The sequence below is a fragment of the Mustelus asterias genome, chromosome 21 (assembly GCF_964213995.1).
Source record: "Mustelus asterias chromosome 21, sMusAst1.hap1.1, whole genome shotgun sequence".
Taxonomy (NCBI): Eukaryota; Metazoa; Chordata; class Chondrichthyes; order Carcharhiniformes; family Triakidae; genus Mustelus; species Mustelus asterias.
In genome coordinates, this window is record NC_135821.1 from 9,057,773 (window position 1) to 9,075,642 (window position 17,870).

The window sequence follows — 17,870 nt, forward strand, 5'->3', positions numbered from 1 at the left end:
CATGCTGGCCTTCATCAGTCAGGGCATTGAGTATAGAAGTTGGAAGTTATGTTGCAGTTGTACAGGATGTTGGTGAGGCCGCACCTGGAGTATTGTGTTCAGTTTTGGTGACCTTGCTACAGGAAAGATGTTACTAAACTAAAGAGATTTACAAGAGTGTTGCCAGGACTCAAGGGACTGAGTTTTAGGGAGAGATTGGACAGGCTTGGACTTTTTTCTTTGGGGCGTAGGAGACTGAGGGGTGATTTTATAGAGGTGTATAAGATCATGAGAGACATGGATAGGGCGAATGCACTCAGTCTTTTTCCCAAGGTTGGAGAATCGAGAACATTAAAGTCACTTATTTTGTAAAATATCTATACCAATGTTTGAGTTGTGAAGCAAGAGAGAAATAAATATTTTATTCATTAAAAAATCTAACTAATGTGAAATATTTATATTCAACAACACAAATCCTGATTTGGGAGTGAGAGTCTTTAAACATTGTCTTTGAAATAACTTTTAAATGTAACTTTTTTGTTCTCCAGAGAAACAACTGAGCTAATCAATGACATCGAATGTCTGGAATACACGAACAGGAAGTTGGTGGACCAAAATGCAAAACTACAAAGATCAGTAGAGGGATGTGAGGAAGCAAATGTACGTCTGACCGAGGAAATCTTTGATCTGAAAAATAAACTCAAAAGGTAGCTTGAAATAGAATGGCCATAAAAAGCCTGTGCTACAAAACAGTGACCCTGCCTAATGATAGAAAATATCAATATAAACTAGATGAGTGAACATCAGAATCACAAATGTTTGTTAGTTTAAAATGCAGCTTCTGCCAGCAGAGGGAATTGTGACAGGTGGTGACACTAAATTTGACGTCAGTTTCCTGCCAACAGGAAATTAGTTTGGAATTTTGTTCTCCCATCTTTAATGGCTGGTTAAAAGCGGGTCGGGTCTCTCAGCACGGTAGCACAGTGGTCAGCACTACTGCCTCACAGCGCCAGGGATCCGGGTTCGATTCCTGGCTTGAGTCACTGACTGTGGGTCATGTCTGTGTGGGTTTCCTCCGGATGCTCCGGTTTCCTCCCACACTCCAAGGACATGCTGGTTAGGTCCATCGGCCATGCTTAATTCTCCCTCAGTGTACCCGAACAGGTGCCAGAGTGTGGCGACTAGGGGATTTTCACAATAACCTTTTCATTGCTAATGTGTAAATGTAAGCCTTATTGTGACACTAATAAATGTTAAACTTCAAAAAACTCACTGATCTATGTTTCGCAAATGTTAAAAGACCAACTCGTTGTAATTAAGTTCCCCCCTCCAAATTAAGTTTCCCACCGATGGATAATTAAAACGGTCTATTTCCCAATGTATGTATACTTGAAGGGTTATTAGGGATAGATAGGAATGTGAGGTTGAAGTTACAATCAGATCATCCACGACCTTATTGTATGGCAGAGCAGGTTCAAGGGGTTGAGTGACTGCTGCTGCTCCTAATTCATACGTTTGCATTTAAGTGGCATGCACCTGGCGAGCTTCACTTCATCAATTACATTGAATTATGTAGACGCTGCTTTTGCCTACCTTAAGCAGCATTGCTGCAATATTTTGGGTGCTTGTATCAGAAGCTGTGTCAAGGCTACGCATGGGAGGTGACATCAGAGGGGAGGGGGAGATGGATCATAGAATCATAGAAACCCTACAGTGCAGAAGGAGGCCATTCGGCCCATCAAGTCTGCACCGACCACAATCCCACCCAGGCCCTACCCCCACATATTTACCCGCTAATCCCTCTAACCTACGCATCTCAGGACTCTAAGGGGCAATTTTTTAGCATGGCCAATCAACCTAACCCGCACATCTTTGGATGCAGGACTGGGTGGGGTGGTGGCACAAGGGAGGGAAGGGGAAAGGCAGGCAGGACTGGTGGTGGTCAAGTGTTATGTCAATAAGTCATGATATCAAAACTATGTATCAAATGTTATTCTTCTTTGCTATTTTAGAAAATGGACTCCTGAACCACTAATTGCACCACATCTTTTGGAGACTGCCCTTGAGATGTTTGTTTTTACACACATTAAAGGGCAGAATAATATTTGTAACTTGGGTATCATTGCCATGTCAGCGCTGATTGCTCTCACATCACTGATCACATTGTCAACGATGTGGGCTTGAAACATCTCTCAGACCAGCAAACCTTTTTCTTTGCACAGTTCTAAAAATAGAGAGGGTGCAGATTTGAAGTAATTGGTAAAAAAAGCAAAAGTGACATGAGGGAAAAAAATTTCAAGCAGCAAGTGGTTAAGTTCTGGAATGTACCGCCTGTGAGTGTGGTGGAGGCAGGTTTGAGGCATTCAAAAGGCTTATCTGAAAAGGAAGGATATGTAGGGTTACAGGGAGAAGGTGGGGAATTGCTTTTGTGATGCACTGAATGGCTGCCTTCTGTGCTGTAACAATTCTGTGATTCTGCAATTCACTTCTTTGATCCATTACTTGCAAATGCCTTCATTTATTTTTATTAATTTATGGGGTGTGGACATCGCTGGCATTTATTGCTTGTCCTTAGTTGTTCTTGAGAAGGTGGTGGTGAGCTGCCTTGAGCGTGGATGACAGTGCCAATCTGAAATCTCTTTGGGGAAGCTTTGCGCTTGAATATCACCATCGAAATTGATTGTCATCTGCTATATGAGATAGACTCGCTGTGTATCACATAGTTTCATGACTTGCTATCTTTACAAGGATGGTTTTTTCACTAGTCTTGATAATGCTGTACAGAAAATGCTTGTTAAACTCAGCAGGTTTGGCAGAATCTGGAGAGAGAAACAGTTAATGTTTCGAGTCCACATGAACCTTCTACAGAACTAAAGAGGGATAGAAATGAGGTGAATTATATACTTGAAAGAGGGGTGTGGCAGAATCATATTTCCATCCCTCTTCAGTTCTGTATAAGTGTTATATGGATTTGAAATGTTAACTGTTTCTCTTCACAGATGCTGCCAGACCTGAGTTTATCCAGCAATTTTTGTTTATATTTCAGTTTTCCAGCATCCATAGTATTTTGCTTTTACTTGATAATGGTCTTGTTTGCAGGCATGTCAAAGTTCATTGGTGCTTTGTCCATATTTTTAATGCAGGCAAATCGATATTCATTCTGACAAATTGGTGGAATTTGGTGGGTTCATTGTCTAGTGAGGTGGTGGATGCTGTGACATTTCATTTTCTGTGGAGTACTGGTATTTTTTCACGAGCCTTCTGCACCACCTAGCAGTAGCCTTGACTTTTGGAATATCATCTTTCTTTGCTTCTCTAAATGTGTAGAGTATTGGCTGCATGGGTGATGTGGCCATTTTGCCGATGTTAAGTCATTCCATTATGTTTTTCACCAGTTTAAATTGAGCTGTGTACTGGTTGCTCTTTCTTGAAGGCATTGTTGTTGATTGTCTGGGAGTTTGCCGCTGGAATTGGTGGAAGGGAAGTATTGATACCTTTAAATGAATGAGCCTCCTTTTGTGCTGTAATAATAATACTCTATGTCTTTACAACCAGATAGGGGATCTTAAGAATGTACTTGAATTGATCAGAAATTGCCAGGCGGTGGGAACGTGAGTTACCCTTAGGTTTTAATAATAAGGCAGTGATGAGTTATTCAACGCATTTCAATACAAAGGGGATGATTTTGTTTCTTTGGAATATTGTGCACCCTCAATGGACGTCCTGTCCTCCATTGATGGAAATTTAGGGCTTTATGCAAACAATTTCATAATATGTGCTTCTGGCCTGCACCAAAGTGTAGAATAACCGTAAATAAAAACAGAAAATGCTGGAAAAGCTCAGTTGGTTTGGCAGCATCTGTGGAGAGAGAAACAGAATGAATGTTTTGAGTCCATATAACTTCTTCAGAGCTATTTATCTCTCCCCACTGATGCTGCTGGTTATGCTGAGTTTATCCAGCATTTTATCCGATTTCCAGCACCTTCAGAATTTTGCTTTTATTGTAGAACAGCATTCCTGTACCTAGAACAGATTCTTAAGGAAACCACATCATAATCATAAGGAAACCACACGGAAGCTACTTTTTAAAGTTCAGACCATGTTCTCAGTCCAGACCTGTCCACTGGCACGGTAGCACAGTGGTTAGCACTGCTGCTTCACAGCTCCAGGGTCCCGGGTTCGATTCCCGGCTCAGGTCGTTGTCTGTGTGGAGTTTGCACATTCTCCTCGTGTCTGCATGGGTTTCCTCCGGGTGCTCCGGTTTCCTCCCACAGTCCAAAGATGTGCGGGTTAAGTTGATTGGCCAGGTTAAAAATTGCCCCTTAGAGTCCTGAGATGCGTAGGTTAGAGGGATTAGCAGGTAAATATGTGGGGGTAGGGCCTGGGTGGGATTGTGGTCGGTGCAGACTCGATGGGCCGAATGGCCTCCTTCTGCACTGTAGGGTTTCTATGATTTCTATGATGATCTATGATTTCACTGCAGAATGTTAAATAATGGTGCTTATTAATCCTTGCAGCTCTCAACAAGTGTTACTTCATGTAAAGTTACTAGAGAATGAACTGGAGGATTTGAAATCCATTGTGAAGAACCTGGAGGACAAAAATTACAAGCTGCAGAGCCGTAACAAACAGCTGGTATGTATAAGCGTCAAATTCGATTTAAAAAAGAATACATTAAGGTGAGGTTTACATTTGAAATCCTTGCCCGAATTGAATTTGTTTGGGGCTAACTAAAAATAAATTCCTTCCCTCTCCTACTGATTAAGTGGATTACCACAGATAACTGCCATTCTTCACAAAGAAGTCTTGATAGTGATTTGTCAGTAGGTTCTTCAACAGTAAAGAATGTTACATCTAAACCTGATCTTTTCCTCACCAAGTGTCCATAGCATGTTTTCCAGCAGCAGTGACTGGATAGTCACTGGGCACCTGGACACTGGATGATAATTTTTCTCCTTGCTATCCGTTGTCTGAGGCCACTTGTTGACAAAGATGAGCCTCAACTGAGGTAAGGAACAGATTACACAAAGATGCCACAGGAGGATCCCTGGCAGAAAGAGTGAATAAGTCTGAGTGAGAAATTAGCATATTATATTTCTCAAATTGCACTTAAAGGACCGCTGAGTGGGTCCATCATTCCATTTGTCCCAGTTGGGACCTGATGTGTTCACCATAGGCTTGTGGTTTTTGCCTTACTTTATTTTGTGCAGTAAAGCACTGTTCCTTTACAGCCGACTCCTGGAGTTATTATGGTGAAGAAAAGGGAAGGTGATAACCATCTGACAGATTGGATCCTTGTTCTTGATCCATTGATTAGAAGAGTTTGAAGAGGTGATTGCCATTGGGTAAGCTATTAATCCCCAGCAAAAGGGTATATTAACAAGTGCTCAGACACAGGGTTATATACTGTCACACATCACATCATGGAGAGGTGACGGTGCTTATTGTTCAGCTGTTATCCCCAGAATGGAAGAGGAGGAGGAGGAAAATCACATCAACAGACTCTGTGCCAACCATATGTTGGGAATCATAGAATCCCTACAGTGCAGAAGTAGGCTATTCGGCCCATTGAGCCTGCATCGACAACAATTCACCCAGGCCCTATACCCGTAACTCCATGTATTTATCTGGCTAATCCCCCTGACACGAAGGGGCACCTTAACATGGTCAATCAACCTAATCTGCACATTTTTGGACTGTGGGAGGAAACAGCACCTGGAGGAAACCCACGCAGACACGGAGATAACGTACAAATTCCACACAGAGAGTCACCCGAGGCCAGAATCGAACCTGGGACCCTGGCACTGTGAAGCAGCAGTGCTAGCCACTATGCCACCACGCCGCTGCCCGCTAAATCTAGGATCTTGACTGTCATGAGTGTATGCTTTTTCTGTCTAATTAATTACTGCATCATATCTAAACTGTTGTTTGTTAACTTAATAAACCATTTAAAATTCCGTATGACTATGTATCTGTGGCCCCTGAAACTGGCAAATTCTTACAGTAATTTCTTTTGAACATGTATCTTCTTGTGTTTCTTTGAATTCAGCATTGATTAGGGTTCAAACCAAGCTTCAAATCAGCACTGCACAGGTTTAATATAAATACCTATCCTTTAAAAAAGAAACAGAATCTTTTCTTGTCCTGAGAGAACATGGTGATTTGTTCCATCTGGACTGAATTCAAACACAAACCCAATGAGGAAAAGAATGTTTCAACTTTATTTACAGACGCTAGGGCCTTTCTTTGTACTTCCTCAGGCTTCAGCTTTGAAGACCATGTTCCAGTGAACTGTCATACAGTAATGATAACTTGTATTTAAATGGCATTTTTAGTGTCGAAGAATGTCCCAAAATGCTTTACAGCATGTATTCAAAAGGATAACCAAAATGTAGGTAATCGAAGTGGCTATTAAGAAAAAAAGCAGATGAGGGAAGTTGAAATCTGCACGAGTTCCATGTTTGGATTTCAGAGTGGGGCGTAGCTGCTGATGGCATAGTTGCCAATGTGGGTGGGAGGTACACAAGAAGAGGCAAGGGAACAGGAGTTTCCAGGTGGGAGGAAAATGTACGGCTGAAGTGATCTTTGAAGATGAGGAGAAGGCAACATCATGTTGGAATTTAAGCCAGAAGATGAGAATTTTAATAGTTGAACAAAGCCAGTGGACTTTGTGCAAGGAAAGATATATTTTTATTCTTTCATTGGATGTGGGCATCGCTGGTCAGGCAAGCCTTTGTTGCACATTGCTAATTGTTCTTAAGAAGGTAATGGTGAGCCTTAACTGTCTGATGTGGGTACTCCCACAATGCTGTCAGGAAGGGAGTTTCAGAGGATTAGAGGATAGCCAATGTTGTCCCGTTATTTAAGAAGGGTAGCAAGGATAACCCGGGTAACTATAAGCCAGTGAGCTTGACATCAGTGATAGTGAAATTGTCAGAGTAGATTCTTAGGATCTGTATACATGGGCGGCACAGTGGTTGGCATTGTTGTCTCACAGCGCCAGGGACCTGGGTTCCATTCCAGCCTTGGGTCACTGTGTGGAGTTTGCACATTCTCCCAGTGTCTGTGTGGGTTTGTTCCTGGTGCTCCAGTTTCCGCCCACACTCCAAAGATGTGCGGGTGAGATGGTTTGGCCATGCTAAATTGACCCTAGAGTCAGGGAATTAACAGGGTAAATATGTGGGGTTACAGGGATAGGGCCTGGGTGGGATTGTGGTCGTTGCATACTTGATGGGCCAAATGGCCTCCTTCTGCACAGTAGGGATTCTATGATATTAGGGGCGGCACTGTAGCACAGTGGTTAGCACTGCTGCCTCACAGCCCAGGGACCCGGGCTCGATTTCCGACTTGGGTCACTGTGTAGAGTTTGCACATTCTCCCTGTGTCTGCGTGGGTTTCCTCTGGTGCTCCGGTTTCCTCCCATAGTCCAAAGTTGCGCAGGTTAGGTGGATTGGCCACGCTAAATTACCCCTTAGGGGGACTAGCTAGGATAAATGCATGGTGTTATGGGGATAGGGCCTGGGTGGGGTTGTTGTTGGTGCAGGCTCAGTGGGCAGAATGGCCTCCTTCTCCACTGTAGGTTTCTATGATTATGACATTTGGAACTCAATGGTCTTATTAGCGACAGACAGCATGGTTTTGTACGAGAGAAGTCATGTCTCACTAATTGAGTTTTTCGAGGAGGTGACAAAAATGATTGACGAGGGAAGGGCCATGGGTGTTGTCTACATGGACTTTAGTAAAGCATTTGACAAGATCCCTCATGGCAGGCTGGTGCAAAAGGTTAAATCACACGGGATCAGGGGTGAACTGGCCAAATTCCGTGGGCAAGCCAGAACTGGCTTGGCCACAGAATACAGAGAGTAGCGGTGGAAGGGTGTTTTTCTGAATGGAGGTCTGTAAGTAGTGGTGTTCATGATGTGGAGATGCCGGCGTTGGACTGGGGTAAACACAGTAAGAAGTTTAACAACACCAGCTTAAAGTCCAACAGGTTTATTTGGTAGCAAAAGCCACAGCAAAAGTGGTGGGATCAGTGCTGGGACCTCTGCTGTTTGTAATATATATAAATGACTTGGAAGAAAATGTAGCTGGTCTGATTAGCAAGTTTGTGGATGATACTAAGATTGCTGGAGTTGCGGATAATGATGAAGATTGTCAGAGAATACAGCAGGATATAGATAGATTGGAAAATTTGGGGGGAGAAATGGCAGATGGAATTTAATCTGGACAAATGCGAGGTGATGCATTTTGGGAGATCCAATTCAGGTGGGAGCTATAAAATAAATGGCAGAACCATCAGGAGCATAGACACACAGAGAGATCTGGACATGCAGGACCACAGATCCTTAAAAGTGGCAGCACAGGTGGAAAAGACGGTGAAGAAAGCATATGGCATGCTTGCCTTCATCGGCCGAGGCATCGAGTATAAAAATTGGCAAATTATGTTACACTTATATAAAACGTTGGTTTGGCCTCATTTGGAATACTGTGTCCAGTTCTGGTCACCACACTACCAGAAGGACGTGGAGGCTTGGCGAGAGTACAGAAAAGGTTTATCAGTATGTTGCCTGGTATGGAGGCTATTAGCTATGAGGAGAGATTGTATGGACTTTAACAAAGAGGTTGTGCTGGAATCTTTGAATGGCACCAAGATAGATAAGTCGCCGGGTCCAGATGGGATGTACCCCAGGTTACTGTGGGAGGTGAGGGAAGAGATTGCAGAGCCTCTGGCGATGATCTTTGCGTCGTCGATGGAGACGGGAGAGGTGCCGGAGAATTGGAGGATTGCGGATGTGGTTCCAATTTTCAAGAAGGGGAATAGGGATAGCCCAGGAAATTACCGACCGGTGAGTCTAACCTCAGTGGTTGGTAAGCTGATGGAGAAGATCCTGAGGGACAAGATTTATGAGCATTTAGAGAGGTTTAGTATGCTCAAGAATACTCAGCATGGCTTTGTCAAAGGCAGATCGTGCCTTACGAGCCTGGTGGCGTTCTTCGAAAATGTGACTAAACACATTGACGAAGGGAAAGCGGTAGATGTGGTTTATATGGATTTTAGCAAGGCGTTCGATGAGGTCCCCCATGCAAGGCTTCTAGAAAAAGTGAGAGGGCATGGGATCCAAGGGGCTGCTGCCCTGTGGATCCAGAACTGGCTTGCCCAAAGGAGGCAGAGAGTGTGTATAGATGGGTCTTTTTCTAAATGGAGGTCGGTCACCAGTGGTGTGCCCCAGGGATCTGTTCTGGGACCCTTGCTGTTTGTCATTTTCATAAATGACCTGGATGAGGAAGCGGAGGGATGGGTTGGTAAGTTTGCCGACGACACGAAGGTTGGTGGGGTTGTGGATAGTCTGGAGGGATGTCAGAAGTTACAGAGGGACATAGATAGGCTGCAAGGCTGGGCGGAGAGGTGGCAGATGGACTTCAACCCGGATAAATGCGTGGTGGTCCATTTGGCAGGTCAAATGGGATGAAGGAGTACAATATAAAGGGAAAGACTCTTAGTACGGTAGAGGATCAGAAGGACCTTGGGGTCCGGGTCCATAGGACTCTAAAATCGGCCCCGCAGGTGGAGGAAGTGGTTAAGAAGGCGTATGGTGTGCTGGCCTTTATCAATCGAGGGATTGAGTTTAGGAGTCCGGGGATAATGATGCAGCTTTATAAGACCCTCGTCAGACCCCACTTGGAGTACTGTGCTCAGTTCTGGTCGCCTCATTACAGGAAGGATGTGGAAAAGATTGAAAGGGTGCAGAGGCGATTTAAAAGGATGTTGCCTGGATTGAGTGGCGTGCCTTATGAGGATAGGCTGAGGGAGCTCGGTCTTTTCTCCTTGGAGAGACGTAGGATGAGAGGAGACCTAATAGAGGTATATAAGATGTTGAGAGGCATAGATCGGGTGGACTCTCAGAGGCTTTTTCCCAGGGTGGAAATGGCTGCTACGAGAGGACACAGGTTTAAGGTGCTGGGGGGTAGGTACAGGGGAAATGTTAGGGGGAAGTTTTTCACACAGAGGGTGGTGGGCGAGTGGAATCAGCTGCCGTCAGTGGTGGTGGAGGCAAACTCAATAGGGACTTTTAAGAGACTCCTGGATGAGTACATGGGACTTAATAGGATGGAGGGTTATAGGCAGGCCTAGAAGGTAGGGATATGTTCGGCACAACTTGTGGGGCCGAAGGGCCTGTTTTGTGCTGTAGTTTTTCTACGTTTCTATGAATGGGATTGTTCTCCCTGGAAAGATGAAGGCTGGGTGGCGTCCTGATGGAAGTTGATAAAAATATGAGGGGCATAGATAGGATGAACAGTTGGAAGCTTTTTCCCAGTGCAGAAATGACAATTATAAGGGGGCACAAGTTCAAGGTACGGGAGGAAAGGTTCAGTAGAGATGTGTGGGGGAAGTTTTTTACACAGAGGATGGTGGGGGCCTGGAATGCACTGCCAAGTGAGGTGGTTGAGGCAGACACGTTAGTGACATTGAAGACTTATCTGGATTGACACAGGGACAGACAGGGAATAGAGGGATACAGGTGGTTGGTCTGGATAGGACAAAGTGATTGGTGCAGGCTTGGAGGGCCGAAGGGCCTGTTTCTATGCTGTACTGTTCTTTATTCTTTGATTTTAATCCAGCAGTAGTAAATGAACAATTATATAGTTAAAAGTCAGGATGGCAAGTTGTTTGGAGGGGAACTTGCAAGTGGTGGTGTTTCCATGCATTTGCTGCCTTTGTCCTGCTCAAAGTAGTGGTTGCAGGTTTGAAAGGTACTGTTGAAGGAAACATGGTGAGTTGTTGCTATGCATTTTGTATATAAGTACACACTGCTGTCACTGGTGCGCTGGTTGTAGTGGGAGTGAATGTTTAAGCTGATCAGGTAGAATGCATTTTCCTGGTTGATGCCGAGCTTCCTCTGCACTAGAATGCTGCTTTGGGCTACATTAGAGTGCTTAAGTTGGATTTTGGTGACTGAGGGAGTTTGGTAAAGCGGTGCTTCTTTCATTTTTGACCTTTCCTCAGAAAGAAGAAAAATGCCCTTGATAAATAGGACCTGGTGAATATCTCTGTTGTCCTTAATATTCTCTAAACTAGAGGAAGTAAAAGTAGAGGGCATAATTTAAGGTTAAGTCATAGCAGGGCAGCTCGACCGCATGGAATTCTGCTCCTGTGTGATATGGGAAGTCAGGAACACTTCAGTGTCTAGGGTGACCATGTGTGCAGGAAGTATCATCAGCTGTAGCTGCTCAAAATCTGCATTTTGGAGTTGGAGCACTGGCTGGAGTCAGTGTGGAGTATCCACAGGATGAGATGTTCGTGGATAGCACATAGAGCAAGTTGGTCACACCGAAGTTAAGAGTGCACAGACTGCCGGACTGAAGAAATATACTAGACAGGTAGTGCAGGAGTCCCCTGGGTCCATCTCCTTCTCTAATAGATTTTCAGTTTTGGATGCTGATGGGGAGATGATTTCTCGGGAATGCAGGAGAGCCAAGTTTGTGGCACACCGAGGTGGGGGTGGGAGGTGAATGGGTGGGAGTGCAATCATGATGGGGGATTCTATCAGCAGGTGAACAGATTTCTGCAGTTGCAGGCATGACACCAGGATAGAATGTTGCCTCTACCAGGGTCAAGGATGTCACTTGCTGCAAGACATTCTGAAGGTTTAGGGTGAAAACGGAGGTAAAACCGGGTGAGGTCCTGAAAGTAGAACATGAGATAAAAAATATATCAAAAAACAGGATTTCAAAGATAGCAATCTCACGATTACTGCCAGTGCCATATGCTAATGAGATCAGGAATAATAAAAGACTAGACCAGATGAATGTGTGGATGGGGAGATGATGTAGGAGGGAGGGATTTAGATTCCTGAGGCATTGGGACTGTTTCTGGGGAAGATGGGACCTGTACAAGCTGGAAGGGTTGCACCCCAACAGGACTAGGACCAATATTCTTGCAGGGGTTTTCACTAATACTGTGGGAGAGGTTTAAACGAGTATGACACAGGGATGGGAACCTGAGCATGCAGACACAAGAGATTGAAACAAGGATAGAAATTAAAAAGAAAAGTAGAAGGATAAGGTGAAAGGCAAAGGAAACAGTCTCAGTATACAAGCTAAGCCATTTAGAACTGAGATGAGGAGAAACATCTTCACTCAGGAAGGAATGGCAGGTGCCAGGGTCAAGGGTATCTCGGAACGGCTGCAGAACATTCTCATGGGGGAGGGTAAGCAGCCAGAAGTCGTGCATGTCGGCACAAATGATGTAAATAGAAATAGGGATGAGGTCCCGAGGAGTGATTATAGAGAGCTAGGAAAAAGGTTAAGAAGCAGGAGGGTGGTAATCTCTGGATTACTTCCAGTGCCACGTGCTAGTGAGAGAAAGAACAGAATATGACAGATGAATGTGTGGCTAAAGAATTGGTGCAGGGGACAGGAATTCTGATTCTTAGATCATTGGGATCTTTTCTGGGGCAGAGGTAACCTGTTTAAGAGGGACGGGTTGCATCTGAACGGGAAGGGGACGAATAGTGCTACAAGGGAGGGTTTAAACTAGAATGGTAGGGGGGTGCAATCGTGATGGGTATTCTATCAGGTGAACAGATTTCTGCAGTTGTAGACATGACACCAGGATAGAATGTTGCCTCTGCCAGGGTCAAGGATGTCACTGGCTGCAAGACATTCTGAAGGTTTAGGGTGAAAACGGAGGTAAAACCAGGTGAGGTCCTGAAAGTTGAACATGAGATAAAAAATATATCAAAAAACAGGATTTCAAAGGTAGCAATCTCACGATTACTGCCAGTGCCATGTGCTGGGAAGCAAGTGAGGGGCTGAAAGGAGATGCACTACTCAGCAACGGCAAACTGAATAGACATGATAGGCAGGAGCACAGCATGGAGTGAGGAAAACCAGTTGGATTAAATTGCATCTATTTCAATGCAGAGGGCTGATAGGTAAGGCTGATGAACTCAGGGCATGGATAGGAACGTGGGACTGGGTTATGATAACCATAACTTAAACATGGCTAAGGAAGGGACAGGACTGGCAGCTTAATGTTCCAGGGTACAGGTGCTTTAGGGGGGACAGAGGTGGAGGAAAGAGAGGAGGGGGAGTTGCATTTTTGATTAAGGGGAGCATCATGGCAGTAGTCAGAAATGAAATAACCGAGGGATCATCCAGCGAGGCTTTGTGGGTGGAACTCAGAAATAAGAAGGGGATGGTGACCTTAATGGGGTTGTACTATAGGCCCCAAATAGTCAATGGGAATTAAAAGAACAAATATGCAGGGAGATTGGAGAGACTTGCAGGAGTAAAAGGGTTGTCATAGATAGGGATTTTAATTTTCCTAACATGGAGTGGGACTGCAATAGTGTTAAGGGCTTTGATGGGATGGAATTTGTTAAGCGTGTTCAGGAAAGTTTCCTCAGGCAGTATGTGGCAGGTCCTACTTGGGAAATGGCAAAACTTGACCTACTCTTGGAAAATTGGGCAGGGCAAGTGACTGAGGTGACGGTGGGGGACCACTTTGGGACCAGTGACCGTAGTTCTATTAATTTTAAAGTAGTTATGGAAAGGGACAGGTGCAAGTTCTAAATTGGAGCAAGGCAAATTTTGATGTAATTAGCTAGGAGCTTGCAAGGGTTTATTGGAGTAGCTTGTTTGAGGGCAAAGGGACCTCTGACAAGTGGGAGGCCTTTAAAAGTGAAATAGCCAGAGTTCAGGGTCTATATGTTCCTGATAGGGTAAAGGGCAAGGTTGGCAGGAGTAGGGAACCCTGGATGACAAAACATGGTGAGATTTTGGCCAGGAAAAAGAAGGTGGCATGGCTCAGGTACAGGCAGCTGGAATCAAGGGATTCCCTGGAAGTGTACAGGGGATACAGGAGTATACTCAAGGATGAGGTGGCTTTGGCTGAGAGGATTCAGGTGAATCCAAAGGGATCCTTTAAATATATTAAAGGAAAAAGCATAACTAGAGAGAGAATAGGACCCCTCAAGGACCAAAGTAGACACACAAGTGTGAATCCACAGGAGATGGTCGAGGTTCTCAATGAATATTTTTCCTCTGTGTTTACTGTGGAGAAAAACATGAAGACTTGGGAACCTGGGAAAGTTAGTGGCGATATATTGGGGACGTTTCGCATTACAGTAGAGGAGGTGATGGACGTATTAAAATGTATGAAGATGGATAAATCTCCTGGCCCTGACCAGGTGTATCCAAGAACACTGCGTGAGGCGAGAGAAGAAATTGCAGGAGCCCTGGCTGGCATCTCCACATCATGAGATATTTGCATCATCATTAGCCTTGGTTGAGGTACCAGTAGACTGGAGGGGAGCAAATGTTGTGCTCTTATTTAAGAAGGGCTGCAAAGAAAAACCTGGGAATTATAGACCGGTAAGCCTAACATTTGTGGTGGGTAAGTTACTAGAGAGGATTTTGAGGGATAAGATATACAGGCATTTGGAAAGACAGGGTTTGATTAGGAGTAATCAGCACAGCTTCGTGCATGGGAGATCATGCCGTAAAAAATTGTTGGAGTTCTTTGATGAAGTGACCAGGAAGGTTGATAAGGGCAGGGTGGTAGATGGAGTCTATATGGACTTCAGTAAGGCTTTTGTTAAACTTCCACATGGTAGGCTGCTCTGGAAGGTTAGATCATGTGAAATCCAGGGAGAGCCAACAAATTAAATATACAATTAGCTTGATGGTAGGAAGCAGAGGGTAATGGTGGAAGGATGCTTGTCCGTCTGGAGGCCTGTGACTTATGGTGTGCCTCAGGGGTCAGTGCTGGGCCCATTGCTGTTTGTTATCTATATCAACGATTTGAATGAGAATGTACAAGACATGATCAGTGAGTTTACAGATAACACTAAAATAGGTAGAACTGTAATCAGTGAGGAAGGTTATCAAAAATTGCAGCAGGATCTTGACCAGCTGGGGAAGTGGGCCAAGAACTGGCATTTATATTAATGATTTGGATGAGAATATAGGAGGCATGGTCAGTAAATTTGCAGATGACACCAAGATTGGTGGCATAGTGGACAGTGACGAAAGTTACCTCTGATTGCAACGGGATCTTGATCAATTGGGCCAGTGGTCTGATGAATGGCAAATGGAGTTTAATTTGGATAAATGCGAGGTGATGCATTTTGGTAGATCGAACCAGAGCGGGACATACTCAGTTAATGGTAGGGCATTGGGGAGAGTTACGGAACAAAGAGATCTAGGGGTATATGTTCATAGCTCCTTGAAAGTGGAGTCACAGGTGGACAGAGTGGTGAAGAAGGCATTTAGCATGCTTGGTTTCATTGGTCAGAACATTGAATACAAGAGTTGGGACGTCTTGTTGAAGTTGTATTTGGTCAGGCCACACTTGGAATGCTGTGTACAGTTCTGGTCACCCTATTATAGAAAGGATATTATTAAACTAGAAAGAGTACAGAAAAGATTTAATAGGATGCTACCGAGACTTGATGGATTGAGTTATGAGGAGAGGCTGGATAGACTGGGACATTTTTCTCTGGAGCGTAGAAGGCTGAGGGGTGATTTATAGAGGTCTATAAAATAATAAAGGGCATAGATCAGCTAGATAGTCAATATCTTTTCCCAAAGGTAGGGATGTCTAAAACTAGAGGTTTAAGGTGAGAGGGGAGAGATGCAAAAGTGTCCAGAGGGGCAATTTTTTCACACAGAGGGTGGTGAGTGTCTGGAACAAGCTGCCAGAGGTAATAGTAGAGGCAGGTACGATTTTGTCTTTTAAAAAGCGTTTAGACAGTAACCTGGGTAAGATGGGTAGAGAGGGATATGGCCAAATGCAAGCAATTGGGATTAGCTTAGGGGTTTAAAAAAAAAAGGACGGCATGGACAAGTTGGGCCAAAGGGTCTGTTTCCATGCTGTAAACCTCTATGACTCTGTGACTCTAAATGGATTTCAATATAGATTAGTGTGAGTTGTTGCATTTTGGAAAGTCAGATCAAGGTAGAACTTTCACGGTGAATGGTGGGAACTTAGTATCGTGGAACAGAGGGACCTTGGAGTTCAGGTGGATGGTTCTCTAAAGGTGGAGTCACAGGTATTTAGGGCAGTGAAGAAGGCTTTTGGCATGCTGGCCTTCATCAGTCAGAATATTGAGCATAGAAGTTGGGAAGTTATGTTGCGGTTGTACAGAAAGTTGGTGAGGCTGCACTTGGGGTATTGTGTTCAGTTTTGCTCGCCTTGCAATAGGAAAGATGCTATTAAACTGGAGAGAGTGCAGCAGGGATTTGCGAGGATGTTGCCAGGACTCAAGGGACTGAGTTATAGGGAGAGATTGGACAAGCTAGGACTTTTTTCTTTGTAGCATCGGAGACTGAGGGATGATCTTATAGAAGTGTATAAAATCATGAGAGGCATGGATAGGATGAATGCACTCAGTCTTTTTCCCAGAGTTGGGGAATCGAGAAATAGAGGGCATCGGTTTAATTTAAGAGGGGAAAGAATTAATGGGAACCTGAGGAGCAACGTTTTTACACAGAGTGTGGTACGTATGAGCTGTTGGAGGAAGTGGTTGAGACAGAGACATTGACAACATTTAAAAGGCATTTGGACGGATACATGGATAGGAAAGGCTTAGAGGGATATGGGCCAAATGCAGGCAAATGGGGTTAGCTTAGATGAGCATTTTGGTTGACATGGATAATTTTGGGCCAAAGGTCCTGTTTCCGTGCCGTAGATTCTATCATTCTATAATTCTTTGAATGATGCCTAGGAACAATATAACTAGGGTCAGTGCTCCTTTAAACTTTCTGGAAATTTCTCAGAGGTCAAAGTCCATTTATTCTTTCTAAGGAGCATAAAACTATGGACGTTCTGACTCTTATTAGTTCGGCATTTCTCTTATGTAGAGAAGGTAGGAAGGAATTTAAAATGTGGAATTAAGAGGACTGAAAGTGACCATGAAATGCCTTTAGCAAACAAAGTCAAGGAGAATCCCAAGGCATTGTTCCCAAGGGAGGAAGTGTTAGGTTTTTTAGGGAACATTAAAACTGACAAAAGCCCCAGGGCCTGATGGCATCTATCCTAGACTGCTCAGGGAGACGAGAGATGAAATTGCTGGGCCTCTGATGGAAATCTTTGTCGCTTCTTTGGACACAGATGAGGTCCCTGAGGATTGGAGGATAGCGAATGTGGTCCCGTTGTTTAAGAAGGGTAGCAGGGATAACCCGGGAAATTATAGGCCGGTGAGGTTGACGTCCGTGGTAGTGAAGTTCTTGGAGAGGATTCTTAGAGACAGGATGTATGTGCATTCAGAACGGAACAATCTCATTAGTGACAGACAGCATGGTTTTGTAAGAGGGAGGTTGTGCCTTACAAATTTGGTGGAGTTTTTAGAAGAAGTGGCAAAAACGGTTGAAGGAAGGGCCGTGGATGTCGTCTATATGGATTTCAGTAAGGCATTTGACAAATTCCCACATGGCAGGTTGGTTAAGAAGGTTAAGGCTCATGGGATACAAGGAGAAGTGGCTAGATGGGTGAAGAACTGGCTTGGCCATAGGAGACAGAGGGCAGCAGTTAAAGGGTCATTTTCTGGCTGGAGGTCTGTGACCAGTGGTGTTCCGCAGGGCTCTGTACTGGGACCTCTGCTATTTGTGATATATATAAATGATTTGGAAGAAGGTGTAACTGGTGTTATCAGCAAGTTTGCGGATGACACGAAGATGGCTGGACTTGCGGATAGCGTTGAGCATTGTCGGGCAATACAGCAGGATATAGATAGGTTGGAAAATTGGGTGGAGAGGTGGCAGATGGAATTTAATCCGGATAAATGCGAAGTGATGCATTTTGGAAGAAATAATGTAGGGAGGAGTTATACAATAAATGGCAGAGCCATCAAGAGTATAGAAACACAGAGGGACCTAGGTGTGCAAAT

General features: G+C 44.3%; 1 protein-coding gene across 1 annotated transcript in view; it reads left to right on the forward strand.

Moving 5' to 3' along the window:
* Window positions 1-17,870, forward strand: part of LOC144509466 (inositol 1,4,5-triphosphate receptor associated 2-like) — a 137,134-nt gene that overhangs the window by 95,561 nt on the left and 23,703 nt on the right. Inside the window, exons 10-11 of the mRNA XM_078238376.1 lie at window positions 528-686; window positions 4,497-4,614. Of these exons, the coding sequence (XP_078094502.1) occupies window positions 528-686; window positions 4,497-4,614 (277 nt within the window). The remainder of the gene's footprint in view (window positions 1-527; window positions 687-4,496; window positions 4,615-17,870) is intronic.